General features: G+C 44.7%; 1 protein-coding gene across 7 annotated transcripts in view; it reads right to left on the bottom strand.

Moving 5' to 3' along the window:
- The window catches only part of LOC137528945 (cytochrome P450 2C18-like), a 32,072-nt gene extending 14,120 nt beyond the window's left edge, over positions 1–17,952 (bottom strand). For 2 of the 7 annotated variants that reach the window (XR_011023503.1, XR_011023502.1), the window contains exons 1-3: positions 16,743–17,158; positions 10,910–11,072; positions 5,715–5,864 (exon numbers count right to left, since the gene is read on the bottom strand). Coding sequence is in view for 5 of the 7 variants with exons in the window: in XM_068250744.1 (XP_068106845.1) it covers positions 5,715–5,864; positions 10,910–11,072; positions 16,743–16,922 (493 nt within the window). In the remaining 2 variants the exon portion in view is untranslated. The other 5 variants (XM_068250746.1, XM_068250747.1, XM_068250744.1 and 2 more) reach the window with 5 other exon arrangements.
- Between the last annotated feature and the right edge of the window lie 301 nt (positions 17,953–18,253).

Raw genomic sequence — 18,253 nt, 5'->3', positions numbered from 1 at the left:
GATTTTAACTTTTGGATTGCCTGGTTAGCATCCTTATTACTTGTTTACCAGAAAAAAGAAAAAATTGATTTTTGATTTTATGCCCGACAGTTACACTTTAAGATAATTACCGAAGAAGACATCTCAACCATCCTTCTAAACCTTTGCCATACTACCTGCGACCTGGACCCTGGCCCAACAGCTCATGTTGAAATGCCCTGATCTGTTCAGGCTGAATTTCTCACACACAAAAAAAAAAAGAAACTGCTCCTTGCAAGCAGGGATTCCTACCTTTCTCTTATGATTCACATATGTGAGCAAGTTTTGGGTGTATTACTGCCACAAGCATGAATCAATTTTATTGGAATTCCACGTGAAAAACCAATACAAAGGGGTGTACACGTGAGAAGTGGAACGAAAATCATACAGGATTCCAAACATTTTTTGAAAATCAATAACTGCAAAGTGGGGTGTGCAGGGGCGTAACAATAGACCCTGCAAGGGATGCCTCCGCAGGGGTGCCCAGACGCCACAGGGGGCCCGTGGGGGGAAAAGTTTGAGATACTGACAGCTAAGTGCATGGAGAAAAAAAAACGTATTGTGCTCTCACAGCATTGTTATATTGACTGCATGTGTCCACAACACAGATAAGGACTCTCACACACTTTGAAATTTGTACACTGTCCCTGCTCCCTAGGGTTCGTAAAAAAAAAAAAAACTGTCTCTCACTGCAGCAAAGTTCTAAAGACTTGACAAAGACTTTGCAACTTTTTTTCAAAATGTGACTCCTTTGTTTGTAGACTTTCCCTTTTCAGGAAAGGCTTCCTAGATCCTTATCACACCGGCTAATGACTTTATGACCTCTGAATACTTTTACAATGCAATAGTGGAGTGGAGATTGATGTCTGACTGTCACTGCCTCATTGAGAGCTTGTTGTCTCATAAGATCCCGCAATAACAGTATCAATCAGTGACATTCTGAATGTTTTGCCAAAGTTACAGTGATACTATATCTTATGTTCAGCATGTCATTGTTGTTCCTCCATAAAGCATGTGCTCTCATGTAGTAAAATAATAAGGCTGTGTGTGTATGTATGTACTGGGAGCAGGGAGGGACTTGTCGGCTGCAAGGGGCTGGAGGAAGCCCTGGGTAAGTAGATCTAGGGGTAGCATAGATTGCCTGACATTTCCTTTAAAGGGGAACTGAAGAGAGAGGTATATGGAGACTGCCATGTTTATTTCCTTTTAAGCAATACCAGTTGCCTGGCAGCCCTGCTGGTCTATTTCTCTGCAGTAGTATCTGAATAACACCAGAAACAAGCATGCAGCTAGTCTTGTCAGATCTGACTTTGAAGTCTGAAACATCTGATCTGCTGCATGCTTGTTCAGGGGCTATGGCTAATAGTATTAGAGGCAGAGGATCAGCAGTACAGCCAGGCAACTGGTATTGCTTAAAAGGAAATAAACATGGCAGCCTCCATATACCTCTCTCTTCAGTTCCCATTTAAGTCTAAGTGTTTTTATCTGCATGGGGAAAACATTGGTCCTCAGTTTTCCTGTGCAGAAAGCGAGGGGGGTGAGGGGCTCCCATCCAAAGTTTCGCGGGGGGGGGGGGGTGGCATCCAAAGTTTCGCAGGGGGGCCCAGTGATATCTAGTTACGACCCTGGGGGTGTGCGTAATTATTCAGCCCCCTTTGGTCTGAGTGCAGTCAGTTGCCCATAGACATTGCCTGATGAGTGCTAATGACTAAATAGAGTGCACCTGGGTGTAATCTAATGTCAGTACAAATACAGCTGCTCTGTGATGGCCTCAGAGGTCGTCTAAGAGAATATTGGAAGCAACAACACCATGAAGTCCAAAGAACACACCAGACAGGTCAGGGATAAAGTTATTGAGAAATTTAAAGCAGGCTTAGGCTACAAAAAGATTTCCAAAGCCTTGAAAATCCCACGGAGCACTGGTCAAGCGATCATTCAGAAATGGAAGGAGTATGGCACAACTGTAAACCTACTAAGACAAGGCCGTCCACCTAAACTCACAGGCCGAACAAGGAGAGCGCTGATCAGAAATGCAGTCAAGAGGCCCATGGTGACTCTGGACGAGCTGCAGAGATCTACAGCTTAGGTGGGAGAGTCTGTCCATAGGACAACTATTAGTTGTGCACTGCACAAAGTTGGCCTTTATGGAAGAGTGGCAAGAAGAAAGCCAATGTGAACAGAAAAGCATAGGAAATCCCGTTTGCAGTTTGCCACAAGCCATGTGGGGGACACAGCAAACATGTAGAAGAAGGTGCTCTGGTCACATGAGACCTAAATTAAACTTTTTGGCCAAAATGCAAAACGCTATGTGTGGCAGAAAACTAACACTGCACATTACTCAGAACACACCATCCCCACTGTCAAATATGGTGGTGGCAGCATCATGCTCTGGGTGTGCTTCTCTTCAGCAGGGACAGGGAAGCTGGTCAGAGTTGATAGGAAGATGGATGGAGCCAAATACAGGGCAATCTTGGAAGAAAACCTCTTGGAGTCTGCAAAAGACTGGAGACTGGGGCGGGGGTTCACCTTCCAGCAGGACAACGACCCTAAACATAAAGCCAGGGCAACAATGGAATGGTTTAAAACAAAACATATCCATGTGTTAGAATGGCCCAGTCAAAGTCCAGATCTAAATCCAATCGAGAATCTGTGGCAAGATCTGAAAACTGCTGTTCACAAACACTGTCCATCTAATCTGACTGAGCTGGAGCTGTTTTACAAAGAAGAATGGGCAAGGACTTCAGTCTCTAGATGTGCAAAGCTGGTAGAGACATACCCTAAAAGACTGGCACCTGTAATTGCAGCAAAAGGTGGTTCTACAAAGTATTGACTCAGGGGGCTGAATAATTACGCACACCCTACTTTGCACTTATTGATTTGTAAAAAATGTTTGGAATCATGTATGATTTTCATTCCACTTCTCACTAGAGTTGGGCCGAACCTCCGATTTTAGGTTCGCGAACCGGGTTCGCGAACTTTCGCGGAAGGTTCGGTTCGCGTTAAAGTTCGCGAACCGCAATAGACTTCAATGGGGATGCGAACTTTGAAAAAAAAAAAAAATTATGCTGGCCACAAAAGTGATGGAAAAGATGTTTCAAGGGGTCTAACACCTGGAGGGGGGCATGGCGGAGTGGGATACACGCCAAAAGTCACCGGGAAAAATCTGGATTTGACGCAAAGCAGCGTTTTAAGGGCAGAAATCACATTGAATGCTAAATGACAGGCCTAAAGTGCTTTAAAACATCTTGCATGTGTATACATCAATCAGGGAGTGTAATTAAGGTACTGCTTCACACTGACACACCAAACTCCACTGAACAGAACAGGTATGCAGTGGCGGGTTCACTGAACAGAACAGGTATGCAGTGGCGGGTCCACTGAACAGGTATACAGTGGCGGGTCCACTGAACAGAACAGGTATGCAGTGGCGGGTCCACTGAACAGGTATACAGTGGCGGGTCCACTGAACAGAACAGGTATGCAGTGGCGGGTTCACTAAACAGGTATACAGTGGCGGGTCCACTGAACAGAACAGGTATGCAGTGGTGGGTTCACAGAACAGGTATGCAGTGGCAGGATCAATGAACAGGTATGCAGTGGCAGGATCACTGAACAGGTATGCAGTGGCAGGATCAATGAACAGGTATGCAGTGGCAGGATCAATGAACAGGTATGCAGTGGCAGGATCAATGAACAGGTATGCAGTGGCAGGATCAATGAATAGGTATGCAGTGGCAGGATCAATGAACAGGTATGCAGTGGCAGGATCAATGAACAGGTATGCAGTGGCAGGATCAATGAACAGGTATGCAGTGGCAGGATCAATGAACAGGTATGCAGTGGCAGGATCAATGAACAGGTATGCAGCCAGGGACAAGCTAAGGCTAACTAATCTTTCCCTATGAGAGACTGCAGTAGCTCGCCCTACTCTAACTAATGCAGGCACACGAGTGGCCACGGCCGCCGCTGCCTGCCTATATAAGGGGGGGTGGGGCTCCAGGGGCTAGTGTAGCCTAATTGGCTACACTGGGCCTGCTGACTGTGATGTAGAGGGTCAAAGTTGACCCTCAGTGCATTATGGGGCGAACCGCAATGGGGCGAACTTTTCCGCAATAAAGTTCGCGTGCGGTACCCGCACGCGAACCACCTAGGTTCGCGCGAACCAGGTTCGCCGGCGAACCGTTCGGCCCAACTCTACTTCTCACGTGTACATCACTTTGTGTTGGTCTTTCACGTGGAATTCCAATAAAATTGATTCATGTCTGTGGCAGTAATGTGACAAAATGTGGAAAACTTTAAGGGGGCCGAATACTTTGCAAGCTATATATATATATATATATATATATATATATATATATATATATATATATATATATATATATATATATATATATATATATATATATATATATATATATATATATATATATATATATATATATATATATATATATATATATATATATATATATATATATATATATATATATATATATACATACACACACACACATATTTATTTCTTATTAAAAGGCAATCACTTTAATTGAGTTAATGTTAGCTGTGAAGCATGTCTAGTGCTACTGCACATGTGCTGGCCTGGGGCATGCCTCCTTGATCATACTCCCGTGTCCAGGAGCGCTCTGCTCATATGTGCTACATTGTGAACAGCACACTCTCAGAAACAACTGAATGCTCCAGTTTGAATGCCCTAGTTCAAATGACCTAACCCTCTAGTCCAAAACACATGCAGCCGTTGCCGTTGGAGGGAGGGGGTGGAGGATGCATTCCGTGTCCAGATTTCATTGCTTAATTACAGTCACCAATGAATTCCTTTAATATGCCTGCTAGCTTTCTGATGTGAAGAATCATTAAAAATAAAAAAATCTTTAGAGGGTTATTTAAGTAATAAAGCGGTCTCTCCATACTGCATATGACATGCATGATGCCGCGATGAGGAGGTGCATGGCCAGCCACCTTTGCGGGGGGGGGGGGGGGGGGAGTTAAACAGCTTTTTTTTTTTTTCTTAACTTACGATTTCCTTAAAAATCCCACCCACCATAAATACATACTTATTTTTCAGGCTCTAAAACCCTGGCTGTCCAATGGCTGCCTCCTGGGTCCTGGTGGTCAGGTCTGGGTCTCCGTACACTTGAATTAGCCGCTTGTTGAATTGGGCGCGATTACCGTGTTTGTTATATTGCGGCTATATGTTTATTTTAGTGTTCGAAATAACGAGAAATATCTATCGGTTATGTCGCTGTAGGAGCCTGAGCAGCAGCCACAGGGAGGGCAGCCCGACGTTTACATCAAATAGCAAGAGCAGATTGCCAGCCATAGCAGTTAATAACCGTTTGCCGTTAATTCACATTGCGCCCATACTATGCACTCCGCGCCGGCAAGGAGTTATATAGCCGAAAATTGCATTGAAAGAATAGCCGCGCCTAATTCAAGCAGCGCTTTAATCGCCGTGTTCGCTGGGTCTTGTGAGTGCAGGATTCACACACAATTCTGCCTGCTGTGTTTCTCCTCATCCCATTAGCCCAAGTGTTGAGTGGGAACAGATTAGGAGATGTGGGGGGCGGTGCTGGTTGTGGACAGAGACACAGGGGAAACAGAAACCACCACCAGCTCAGGGATGCTTCTTTTATATAGACCTGGATAAATAAAAAAAAATAAAAAAAAAAACTACTCACCATTTAGTCTTCTAAAGTGCTCTACAAGATGTTGGATCTCCTCCAGAATGGGGTCTTCTAAGCTCTTCTTACCCATTCCAAAATCTTTAAGAGTTTGGAGGCAAAATTGTCTGAGCTGCTTCCATTTATAACCATTGGTGAAAGACATTGCTAAAATAATAAAGATTAAAATAATGTAAGGCGTGGTTCACATTAGCGCTAAAAAAACAGTCTGTTCTCAGATTGGAAGGAAGCAGATTGCAACTGATGGGAACAGATCTAATGCTAACCTATGGATCCGTTCACATTCGGCGGTTCAAACGGATCCATTCTGCATGATCCTCCGAACAGACCACAAGTTTCCTCCTGCAGAAATTTTTGGGGACCACTGAGCCCAACGCAATGGATACGGAAGCTGAAACACCACATTGGGGGCAATGAGAAAATGGAATGTTTCTTCACACTAGTGAAGAAACGGACCATTCTATCCAGCAACATTCACTTTGCTGATGGGGGTCTGGGGGGGGGGGGGGGGGGATATGGGGAAACGGAACAGATGCAGCGGAAGGCAAACAGAGGAAAAACAGATCCAATCGACTGGTAAACAGATCAGTTTTCACGGATCCGTTTGCCACTTAAAGCAAGTGTGAACTGGGCCCAAATGGTAGGACCTCATCTATCATTTTTATTATTACTGTCACTATGGGCCAGTTATTATTATTATTATTAATTTATAAAGCGCCAACATATTCCGTGGCGCTGTACAATGTAAGAAAACCAACAAGGGATACATAATGATATACAGACAATGATATACATCAAATATGAACACTGTTACAAGATACAGCACTGCTGATTACAATTTGATTTAACATGATGAAGTGCAAGCAATTAAATTAATAACATTCCATGGCACTAAAGGGTGAGAGCCCTGCCCTTGCAAGTTTACAATCTAAAGGAATGGGGTGGAAACAAGAGGTGGGGACATAAACTGCGTAATGTTGCTACGCACGTGGAGTGCATGGCAATTTTACTATTACTACTGCCAGTGGAGCACTGCCCATTAACCTGTTAGAGCAACGGGCATTACCATGGTAATGTGCGCAATGTTATGTTAACATGAGTTACCACAGCAACACCCAGATTACCATGGTAAAGCCAGTGGTGCTAACTTATTTATGAGCAGTGCTCCACCGGTGGTAGTAACAATAAAATTGCTGTGCCCTCCCCCCAAAGGGCAACTTTACCCAGTTTATTAGCAAAAAACTCGGTATACAGAGGTGCCAGAGTAGAGTCAAACGTTTTAAAAACCGCTTAAAAGCAGAGGGGGATGTTACCTCCCTCTTACAAAAAAAGAAAACTCACTTGAGTCTCGATACAACAGAATTGACATATAATTTACTCAACTCCACAAATGCAACGCGCTTCGCGGGCGTGACCCCGCTTCCTCAGGCTAAAATGGGAGCACAACTCAGTGGGTCAAGCAATAGGTTTGAGCGCCTCTAGGTGGAGGGGTGCATTCCCATCTACTATCTACAGACAGCGACTTCTTAACCTGAGTGGGGTCAGGTCTTAATGCTCCCCACCTGCACTTAAAGTGGTTGCCTATGGGGGTAACCCGTGTTTGTGAGTATATACACATAAAATTGTATTGAACTCTTCATTTTACCTGACAATACTGCACCATATTGGGCTCTCGATTCTCTTCTCGTTTTTAAGCTTACCCAGTTTATTGCATATGGCCCAATATTTCTAATTGTTTTACGATCTTGCCCTAAGGACAAACTGCAATGGCAAGAAAGATTAAATGAGCCCGATCCAAGGGGCCGAACCTCCGATTTTAGGTTCGCGAACCGGGTTCGCGAACTTCCGCGTAAGGTTCGGTTCGCGTAAAAGTTCACGAACCGCCATAGACTTCAATGGGGATGCGAACTTTGAAAAAAAAAAAATTATGCAGGCCACAAAAGTGATGGAAAAGATGTTTCAAGGGGTCTAACACCTGGACCCCCAGGTGGAGGAGTGGGATACATGCCAAAAGTCCCGGGGAAAAATCTGGATTTGACGCAAAGCAGCGTTTTAAGGGCAGAAATCACATTGAATGCTAAATGACAGGCCTAAAGTGCTTTAAAACATCTTGCATGTGTATACATCAATCAGGTAGTGTAATTAAGGTACTGCTTCACACTGACACACCAAACTCACCGTGTAACGCACCGCAAACAGCTGTTTGTGTAGTGACGGCCGTGCTGGACTGGTGCGCACCATGGCGAGAACAGGTATGCAGTGGCGGGTTCACTGAGCAGAACAGGTATACAGTGGCGGGTTCACAGAACAGGTATGCAGTGGTTGGTTCACTGAACAGGTATGCAGTGGTTGGTTCACTGAACAGGTATGCAGTGTTGGGTTCACTGAACAGGTATGCAGTGGTGGGTTCACTGAACAGGTATGCAGTGGTGGGTTCACTGAACAGGTATGCAGTGGTGGGTTCACTGAACAGGTATGCAGTGGTGGGTTCACTGAACAGGTATGCAGTGGTGGGTTCACTGAACAGGTATGCAGGGGCGGGTTCACAGAACAGGTATGCAGTGGCGGGTTCACTGAACAGGTATGCAGTGGTGGGTTCACTGAACAGGTATGCAGTGGTGGGTTCACTGAACAGGTATGCAGTGGTGGGTTCACTGAACAGGTATGCAGTGGCGGGTTCACTGAACAGGTATGCAGTGGCGGGTTCACTGAACAGGTATGCAGTGGCGGGTTCACTGAACAGGTATGCAGTGGCGGGTTCACTGAACAGGTATGCAGTGGCGGGTTCACTGAACAGGTATGCAGTGGTGGGTTCACTGAACAGGTATGCAGTGGTGGGTTCACTGAACAGGTATGCAGTGGTGGGTTCACTGAACAGGTATGCAGTGGTGGGTTCACTGAACAGGTATGCAGTGGTGGGTTCACTGAACAGGTATGCAGTGGTGGGTTCACTGAACAGGTATGCAGTGGTGGGTTCACTGAACAGGTATGCAGTGGTGGGTTCACTGAACAGGTATGCAGTGGCAGGTTCACTGAACAGGTATGCAGTGGCAGGTTCACTGAACAGGTATGCAGGTACTGAACAGAACAGGTATGCAGCCAGGAACAAGCTAAGCCTAACTAATCTTTCCCTATGAGAGACAGTCTGCAGCAGCTCGCCCTACTCTCACTAACGCAGGCACACGAGTGAGCGTAATGGCCGCCGCTGCCTGCCTTGTATTAGGGGGGGGGAGTGGCTCCAGGGGCTAGTGTAGCCTAATTGGCTACACTGGGCCTGCTGACTGTGATGTAGAGGGTCAAAGTTGACCCTCATGGTGCATTATGGGGCGAACCGAACTTCCGCAAAAGTTTGCCTGCGGGACGCGAACGCGAACCACTGAAGTTCGCATGGAACCGTTCGCAGGCGAACCGTTCGGCCCAACTCTACTGGCAAACTCGCCAACATTAACCACTAATGAGTTCGAAAATCAGGCAACAATAATGTGGCCTTTTTTATTTGCTGTTAGTACCCGGCAGGGTGTTTTACCCAGCAAGCTGAATACACCCTATCCAATTCTTCTTTACATGCTGCCAGGAAGTAATGGTTCTCGTCAGATATGAACGTTAGCTTAGAGCTAGGAACAGGTCTAAGCATCTAACTTGACAAACTAGCAGGCAGATGTAAACTGCCATCCCAACAAGATACCTCATACAGCTTGTGGTTGATCTATTGATAGTCCGGGTGTGAAATCGTGAGCGAATGCATAGCTGGATACAGCTCTTGAGTCTTCATTTTTTCCAGTGGTGGTTTGACCAGTAATAGGTGGCTCAAAGGACCAGGGAGCAGTTCATGGGTTCAATTCCCATGGTGTGGGATTAAATCCTGGTGGGGAAGTGGTCATTTAACTGCATACAAAACTATACGTACATTTTTCCTATCATAATTTTAACATCGATTTTCCTAAAAACTACAAGGTCTTTTTGAAAATTTCCCCTCTTGTTCCCACTGTTCTCCTTAAAGAGACTGTAACTTTAAAAAGTGCCCTGGGGTTACTTACCTCTGGTTCCTAACGAGGCTTCCCTCATCCTCCTCCATCCCATCGTGGTCTCGCTGTGCCCCTCGTAAGCCACAGCCGACAATTTGTCAGGCTGTGACGCAGTTGCAGTAGCACCTGCAATATCTACCTTCACCAGCGCAGGCGCAGTAGCGCCTCTCGGCTTGGAATCAGGCAGAAATAGTCCCAGTTGGGTTTACTCTACTGCCGGGATCGGCTTTTTCCACCCAAGTCCGAGCCGAGAGCCGCTACTTCGCCTGCGTTGGAAGGTAAATCTTTACATGGCCGCTGTTCGGAGCGGCCGAGCGAAACCACCGTGGGATGGAGCAGGACGAGAGAAGCTTCCATAGGATCCAGAGGCTTCCTCCTCCCGAGGTAAGTACCACCCAGGTAAAGTTACAGATCCTCTTTAAAGGATTCCAGAGCCCAAATGACTATCTGCCGCCAATCTGATTGCATTTTGTGGGGATATCTACCGCCAATCTGAAAGTATTTTGTGGGGAAATCTGCCACCAATCTGATTGCATTTGTAGGGAAATCTTCCGCCAATCTGATTGCATTTTGTGAGGATATCTGCTGCCAATCTGATTGCATTTTGTGGGGCTATCTGCTGCCAATCTGATTGCATTTTGTGGGGCTATCTGCTGCCAATCTGATTGCATTTTGTGGGGATATCTGCTGCCAATCTGATTGCATTTTGGCAGATAATCTGCTGCCATTTGACTACTTGATGAATTATCATGAGGCATGTAACTACTTGATTATTTTATCTAAAATGTATCTGGTCGGACCTAATCTCTGTGAATAACAACACTACTTATTTTGTGAGTTTTTTTTTTTTTTTTAAGTCTGCCCATGACTTATCATGACCACGTCCATGTTCCAGTGCGTGGTGACACCCATTTATTTTTGCTGCGGTGCGCCGCATTTGGACATATCCCTATTTGAGTCGGTCTTCAGAAGTGCTCACAATCTATTCCCTACCATAAGGGGATAGAGTACATGTGTATGTGAGCCCAAAACGGGGAGGGGGAAGGGAGAGGAGGAGACAAACTAGATTGCCAGTGCGTGGCCACCTTTAGGCTCCCCATTGTTCTCTATTGCTCTCCAAAATCCGTAAATAATTGCACAAGTTAGGTTTACACTAGAGCTACTCACTTTTAGAATCAAGTATCCGTTTCATAAATGGTATAGAACCTCGATCCAGAAAAGCATCGCCATAGTCAATAAACACCTCCTTTATGGCTTCATATCCAGTGACAACAACAGTAGGGTTGGAACCAAAGTGAACAGTGAAAACAGGGCCAAACTTTCTTGACATCTGGAAATGATTAAAAATACATATTTTAGGCTTACCAGTAATTACAATTCCATAGAAAAAGCAGCGACACCCAGTAAGGCCTTGTTCACATGATAAATCGCTAGTACAATCACAAGCGTTGAGTGATTTCAGAGCAATTTGCGCTTTGGTAAGCGCTTTTGTATAGTGATTTTTTTTTTCAACCTGACGAAAATCAGGAAGTGAACTCTATGACCTGGAACTGAATAATTCCAGTGGGCTCTATTCACAATCATTTTCCGCATGCAGAAATGCACTTGCAGTAAATTCCCGACTGAAATGAGACCATCTTGACATTCACAAAATTGCATGCATGAACATTTACCGCAATTATCCGCATGCGTAAAAAATGCAGCAAAGCAGTCCGCAAAAGTCGGTAGTTCCCGCAAAAGAAAAAAAATCAAAATTCACAAAAAAAGGGGGCCTCTTTCTGACTTAACTACCGATTTTTTTTATCACCTACTAGTATTTGATGATATATTTCGCTTCCCATTGACTTAAATGGAGTCTGGAGCCTTGAGTGCTGTGTTTTCTGAACTTTAATTTTTGGGACAAGTTTTTTATGTCACTTTTTTTCCGCATGGTTTCCGCATGTTTACTATGTAATTACGCATGTTTCTCAAATTTTTTTACGCATTGTTCCCGCATGCAGGAAACATGCGGAACATTTTGAGGGAATGTGGAAAACATTTTGGAAATTATCACTGGCGGTAATATAGCGGTAAAAAAAAATATCTCTTACCGCATGTGTGATTGTGAATAGAGCCCATTGTATTTTAAAAAAAAAAAAAAGCGCAAATGCTCAGGAAATGGTGCAGGACCCGCGTTTGCACTCGGAAAGAAAGCTCATTCTGAATGTGAGAACACACATAGAGCAACATTGCTTAAAGCGGATCTGAGATGAAAAACTAACTACAACAAGTAACTTTTCTATATATCTTATGTACAGGTTAGATGGTTTAAACAGCACATCCGTCTGCATACTGCTTTAATAGAATATGATTATTTATTTCTGTGATACAATGACAGCAGTCATGTTGTTTGTAAACATTACACAGAAGCAGGCTTATCTGCACCATCAGCACTCAGACTGAAAAAAACCTAATCCCCCTCCTCCTCCCTCCTCCCCTCTGCTTCTGAAATCTCTGGCTAGTAATACCTCCCCCTTCTCCTGCCCAGACTGAGCTCCCATAAGCCCTTGCTACTGCCAAGGCTCTCTGAAAACTGAGTGGGGCTTATTTAGTTTCTAGGGAATTAGAGTATTAAAACAAAAACAAAAAGTATTTGGCTTGAGGAATGCCCTATAAACTATAGGAAAGGAACACAATTATGCAATGAGTAAAAGTTCATCTCGGATCCACTTTAACTACTTTCGCCTCCTAGACATACTAGCTACGTCCAGGAGGCCATGTGCGCGTCCAAACGCTCCCGCGGCCGATTGTGCACCTGCACGCACGCTCCCGGCCCGCGGTCCGTTAGCCAGGCAATCAGTGAATCGGGCTATGGTGCCCGATCACTGATTCCTCTACCCCGCAGAAAAAGCGTCAGCTTCTCTCGGAAGCTTCGCTTTTTCTGGCTCTAGCGTCCCCATGCATCCCTCTAAGCGTACATCTTATGCTTAGAGTGACGTCATGTAAACAAACTCATTGCTGCCATCTTGTGGCGAAAAAGTAAAAACTACAACTAAATGTAAAAAAAAAAAAAAATCAACACATATTTACAGAAAAAAAAAATTCCTGTTTACATCCCACCCTCCCAAAAATACCCAAATAAAATGTTTAGTATATATAAAAAAAAAAAAACATTACAATTTAAAAAAAAAAATGTAAATATTTACCTAAGGGTCTAAACTTTTTAAATATCAATGTAAAGATGAAATATTTCTATTTTTTTTTTTTTATTTTAAACTTGTAAATAGTGATGGATGCAAAACGGAAAAAATGCACCTTTATTTCCAAATAAAATACTGTCGCCATACATTGTGATAGGGACATAATTTAAACGGTGTAATAACCGGGACAAATGGGCAAATACAATACATGAGTTTTAATTATGGAGGCATGTATTATTTTAAAACTATAATGGCTGAAAACTGAGAAATAATGAATTTTTTCTGTTTTTATCCTATTCTTCCTGTTAAAAGTGGCTCTTAGCAAACTGTACCACCCAAAGAAAGCCTAATTGGTGGCGGAAAAAAACAAAATATAGATCAGTTCATTGTGATAAGCAGTGATAAAGTTATAGGCTAATGAATGGGAGGTGAACATTGCTCGGATGCATAAAGTGAAAATGACTGAAGGTTGAAATGGTTAAGCGCTTTTAAAGATATTTTAAAAATCATCAGCGCTAAAAAAAAAAAAAAAAAAAAAAAAAAAAAAAAAAAAAACACGCTCACAGGCCTGGTGCACACCAAAAACCGCTAGCAGATCCGCAAAACACTAGCGGTTTTTGAAGCGTGTTTTTCTTATTATTATGAAGCGTTTTGCGGTTTTGTGTAGCGTTTTTTGCGTAGCAGATTACAGATATTGTTACAGTAAAGCTGTTACTGAACAACTACTGTAACAAAAACGCCTGGAAAACCGCTCTGATCTGGCGTTTTATCAAGCATTTTGCGTTTTTCCTATACTTAACATTGGAGGCAAAAACGCCTCCAAAATCCCAAAAAATGCTGCAGCCCGGGAGATTGCGTTTCAGCTAAAACCGACCCGCTCTGGTGTGCACCAGCCCATTGAAATACATTACCCAAGAGTTTCCTCAGCCGCAAGCATTCCTAAAAACGCAACTGAACCGCTCTGGTGTGCACTAGGCCGTAGTGTGAATAAGCCCTTAACCTAATTGGTTTCTATGCTTAAATTAATTTATTATTGACACCAGTTCTTTGTATTTGTGCATAGTTCTCAATCTCAAATCAAGAGCCTAGCAGTAAACAGCCTAGCAGCAACCTGGGTCATATCATCTTAGGACCACACCACACAGCACTTATAGGGCCCGTTCTCACCTGAGCAGGAATCGCGCGATTCCCGCTCACGGCAAACCGCTAGCGGTTTAGCAAAAACCGCTACACAATGTAGCGAGTGGCAGTGTTCTCACTGCCGCGGTTGTGGTTAGCGATAACCGCAACCGCGCTGCATGCAGCGGTTTGCCGCCGACGAGCGTTCCACGATTAGCCATCGTGATTAACGTGCAAAGCACGCTAATCGCGATCGCTCCAAAACCGCTGCAGTGTCGCGGGAAAATCACTCCCGCAAAAAGCCCGCGGTAATCGCCGGCGTTCTGCGGTTCTAAGTGTGAACAGGCCCTTAGATCTGTTTTCATTTTTAAAAGCTTCCATTGACTTGCATTACAATCGCAGCAAAATTGCCACAAGCTTTCAAAAAATCTCAAACTCGGCTATTTTGCTGCCATTTTAATGCAAGTCAATGGAAGGCTGTTTTTAAAAACGAAAACTGATCCAAAAGCGCCAGCAGCGGAGAGCAGAGCTGCAGCTAGGGACATAGCGGCTGCCAGGGGCTGGAGGAAGCACCAGGTAAGTAGTACTCTAGATAGCATTAGTTGCTTGATGATGACTCCTTTAGGCTACTTTCACACCAAGACGTTGCGTTTTAGGGGACGTTATGGTCGCATAACGTGCCCCTAACGCAACGCCTGGTGCTCTTGAATGTGGACGTCAAAGTGAGCCGCGTTGTGCAGCTCACTCTGGCGTCCGTGATGCCATGATGCGTACTCTTGGACGCATGCGGCATCACGTGGCCCTGCCAGCCAATCGCCGCACAGAGCGGCGCTCCAGGAAGTAAACACTGCACGTCACACCATGCAGTGAATATTAATTAGCCATGTGCCTGGCCGAGGAGGAGGGAAAACCTCCTCCTCCAACACACTGAGCATGTGCAAACAGTCTAACGCGGCTTAGCCGCTTACAACGTACAGCACGCAGCACTTTCAGGCTGGTTTCACAGTGGGACGTTACAGGCGCACGTTAGAGCAGACTGTAACGCACCCCACCGCACAGCAATGAAAAATCAATGGGCTGTTTACAGTGCCCACGTTGCGTTACAGTGTAACGCTGTGCCATAATATAACGTACTGCATGCAGTACTTTGTAAGCGGCAGAGCCTTGTTAGACTATTTGCACATGCTCAGTAACGTTGGGGAGGAGCGGAGAGCGGCCAGGCACATGGCTAATTAATATTCACTGCACTCAGTGACATACAGTGTTTACTTCCTGGAGCGGCCGCTCTGTGCTGCAATTGGCCGGGCAGGACCACGTGATGCCGCATGCGTCCAAGAGTGCGCATCACGGCATCACGGACGCCAGAGTGAGCTGCACAACGCGGCTCACTCTGACATCCAAAGCAGGGAGCACCAGGTGTTGCATTTGGGGCACGTTATGCGACCATAATGTCCCCTAAAACGCAACGTCCTGGTGTGAAACCAGCCTCAACGTACGTGCTGCGTTACAATGTAACGCAACGTGGGCACTGTGAACAGCCCATTGATTTTTCATTACTGTGTGGTGGGCTGCGTTACAGGCTGCACTAATGTGCACCTGTAACGTCTTGCTGTGAAAGAAGCCTTAAAGGCTCTGTCAAATCTACTGCACAGAGAGAGCATGGAAGCAGTGAGTTATCGGCTGCTACGCTGTTGGAGAAAAATACCTAAACATTTTTGCCCCGTAAACCATATGCGGGTTTATGTGCAAAAATATGCAATTTTTGTAAACTTTGATATCTTGATGTTTCTTGTGGCAATTACCACACAAGTAGGTAATTTACCGCACTAGTCATTGATATAAATTTTCTGTGCGGTAATCAGTTTAGTGAATTGGTGATCGATAAAATCGAATGTGGTAATACTTTGTGAACAGAGCCCAAAGTGTCAGACTCTAATCAACTTATTTATCCAAAACACCTGCAAAGGGTTCCTATTTCATAATATTTGTATCTTTTGGGTAGGAACGCACTAGGCAGAATCGCATATGTGTTTTCCACTATGTGCTTTGGAAAACAAATTCCCTTTAAGTTGAATTACTTAAATTAATTAACTTTTGCACGATATTCTAATTTTTCGAGTTTCACCTGTACATGCACTATGGCTGAGGCTAGGTTCACAGTGGGACGTTACAGGCGCACGTTAGTGCAGCCTGTAACGCAGCCCCACCGCACAGTAATGAAAAATCAATGGGCTGTTCACAGTGCCCACGTTGCGTTACATTGTAACGCTCCACGTCAACAGAAAGTACTGCATGCAGTGCGTTGTAGGCGGCTAAGCCGCGTTAGACTGTTTGCACATGCTCAGTCATGTTGGGGAGGAGGGGAGAGTGGCTGGGCACATGGCTAATTAATATTCACTGCACTCAGTGACGTGCAGTGTTTACTTCCCGGAGCGCCGCTCTGTGCGTCGATTGGCTGGGCGGGACCACGTGATGCCGCATGCGTCCAAGAGTACACATCGCGGCCTCACGGACACCAGAGTGAGCTGCACAACGCGGCTCACTCTGACGTCCACATCAGGGTTGCGTTAGGGGCACGTTATGTGCCCTATAACGTCCCCTAAACGCAATGCCCCACTGTGAACCTAGCCTGAGACTTGATAGGTATGGGAAAACCTACCAAGGGTTAATATAGGTACTGACATATGAAGTGTCACACTCACCTTTATTAGGGACGGCAGCAATCCCCCAAAATGAAGCTGAAGAAAGTTGCCCAATAGAGGCAGAGGTAGCGGGCCAGGGGGCATTTTGGCTCTTCTCCACAGGAACTTCCCGTAAGAAAGCACAACAAGAAAAGTGGCAATACCCACCAAGGCAGATGTTACATCTTCAAGGCCAACCATGTCTGCAGTATTGTCTGATCCCTACTGCACTGGCTTGTTTCCAAGCATTGGAATGTGGGCTTTGGGAGGTTCCATCAGAGGTGTTTCAGGCAGGGGTGTTGTTATGACATCCTCAGCCTACACTCTGCTCCTGCTCATTCCTCCTCCCGATACAAAAAGCCTCTTCTCCTCCCATTAAAAAAAAAGAAACAAAAAAAAAAAAACATTTCTGCTTGACATCAATATCGTAACTCCGTCAAAGAGTACTCACATTTTACAGCAATCACACAAACTGATATACGTATGTTAAATCTGCCACATCTAATTATTTTGAAGGGATCGGTCATCTTTCTTAAGCTACGTACACACATGCGACAACGATCGTTCGTTGTGAACGACAAACAAACTTTTAATTGACGAAAGAACGACCTAAGTAAAGTTCGTTCTTAAAAGTGTGTAACGATCTGATCGTTAGAACGAACGTTACATCACATAAAGCAACTATTGCGCTTGTGCCTAAAAATTTTAAGTTCCATGGAGAAATTGCGAAATGCGCTTGTCAAGCCTAGTACGAATGACCGTTTTCCAACGATGTACTACTTTTGCAAACGATCGCCGTTGGAAAAAATCCGCCAAGCTAGATCGTTCGTTTTTAACGATCTAGCTCGTCCGTCGTTAGACTTAATGGTCATCATTGGCTGCTTTTTTTTAAACGATCGTCGCTTGAAATGATCGGTGAACGATTGTTTCAAACGACTATAGTCGCATGTGTGTACGCACCTTTAGGCCTCCTTTCCACGAACTGTTGAGCTGTGTGCTCAGCAAGCAGTTACCAGGCAAAAGTAAGCAGTTATATCATGCAGCAACAAGCAGTTACTAGGCAGCAGTGAGCAGTTGAGAGAGTTTGAGAGGCATTTCACTGCCTATCAGTGGTCTGTGGAAAGGAGGCCTTATTCATGCTGTTTATTAATCCGCCTCGGCAGTAATTCCTCCATCCACTCACCAAGCTGCCCATTATACTCTGAAAGCTGATCATGTTTGCAGCTTTTTCTTATAATATGACATTTCATGCTGCACGGGCTTGTTTTCTAGCCAGTGGAATGTTGGCCTTGAGAGGTTTCGTCAGAACTGTCAGAGAGGTCGTGTTTACAGAACAGATGAACTGACACTTCAAAACAAACCTGAACTCATAACTTCCGCTCTTCTCTAAACGATAAGCAACAGCATACTAACCTTTAAAAGAAAAACATTTCTTTTTAACAGCTGATACAGATCCTGCAATATGTCTGCAGTTTGCCTACTTCCTGCTTTCATGGGAGCAGACATATTGTTAATATCCTGCGTTTACCAAT

The sequence above is a fragment of the Hyperolius riggenbachi genome, chromosome 8 (genome assembly GCF_040937935.1).
Source record: "Hyperolius riggenbachi isolate aHypRig1 chromosome 8, aHypRig1.pri, whole genome shotgun sequence".
Classification (NCBI taxonomy): Eukaryota; Metazoa; Chordata; class Amphibia; order Anura; family Hyperoliidae; genus Hyperolius; species Hyperolius riggenbachi.
The sequence above is the reverse complement of the archived record's forward strand: the minus strand, read 5'-3'. Positions and strand labels throughout refer to the sequence as shown.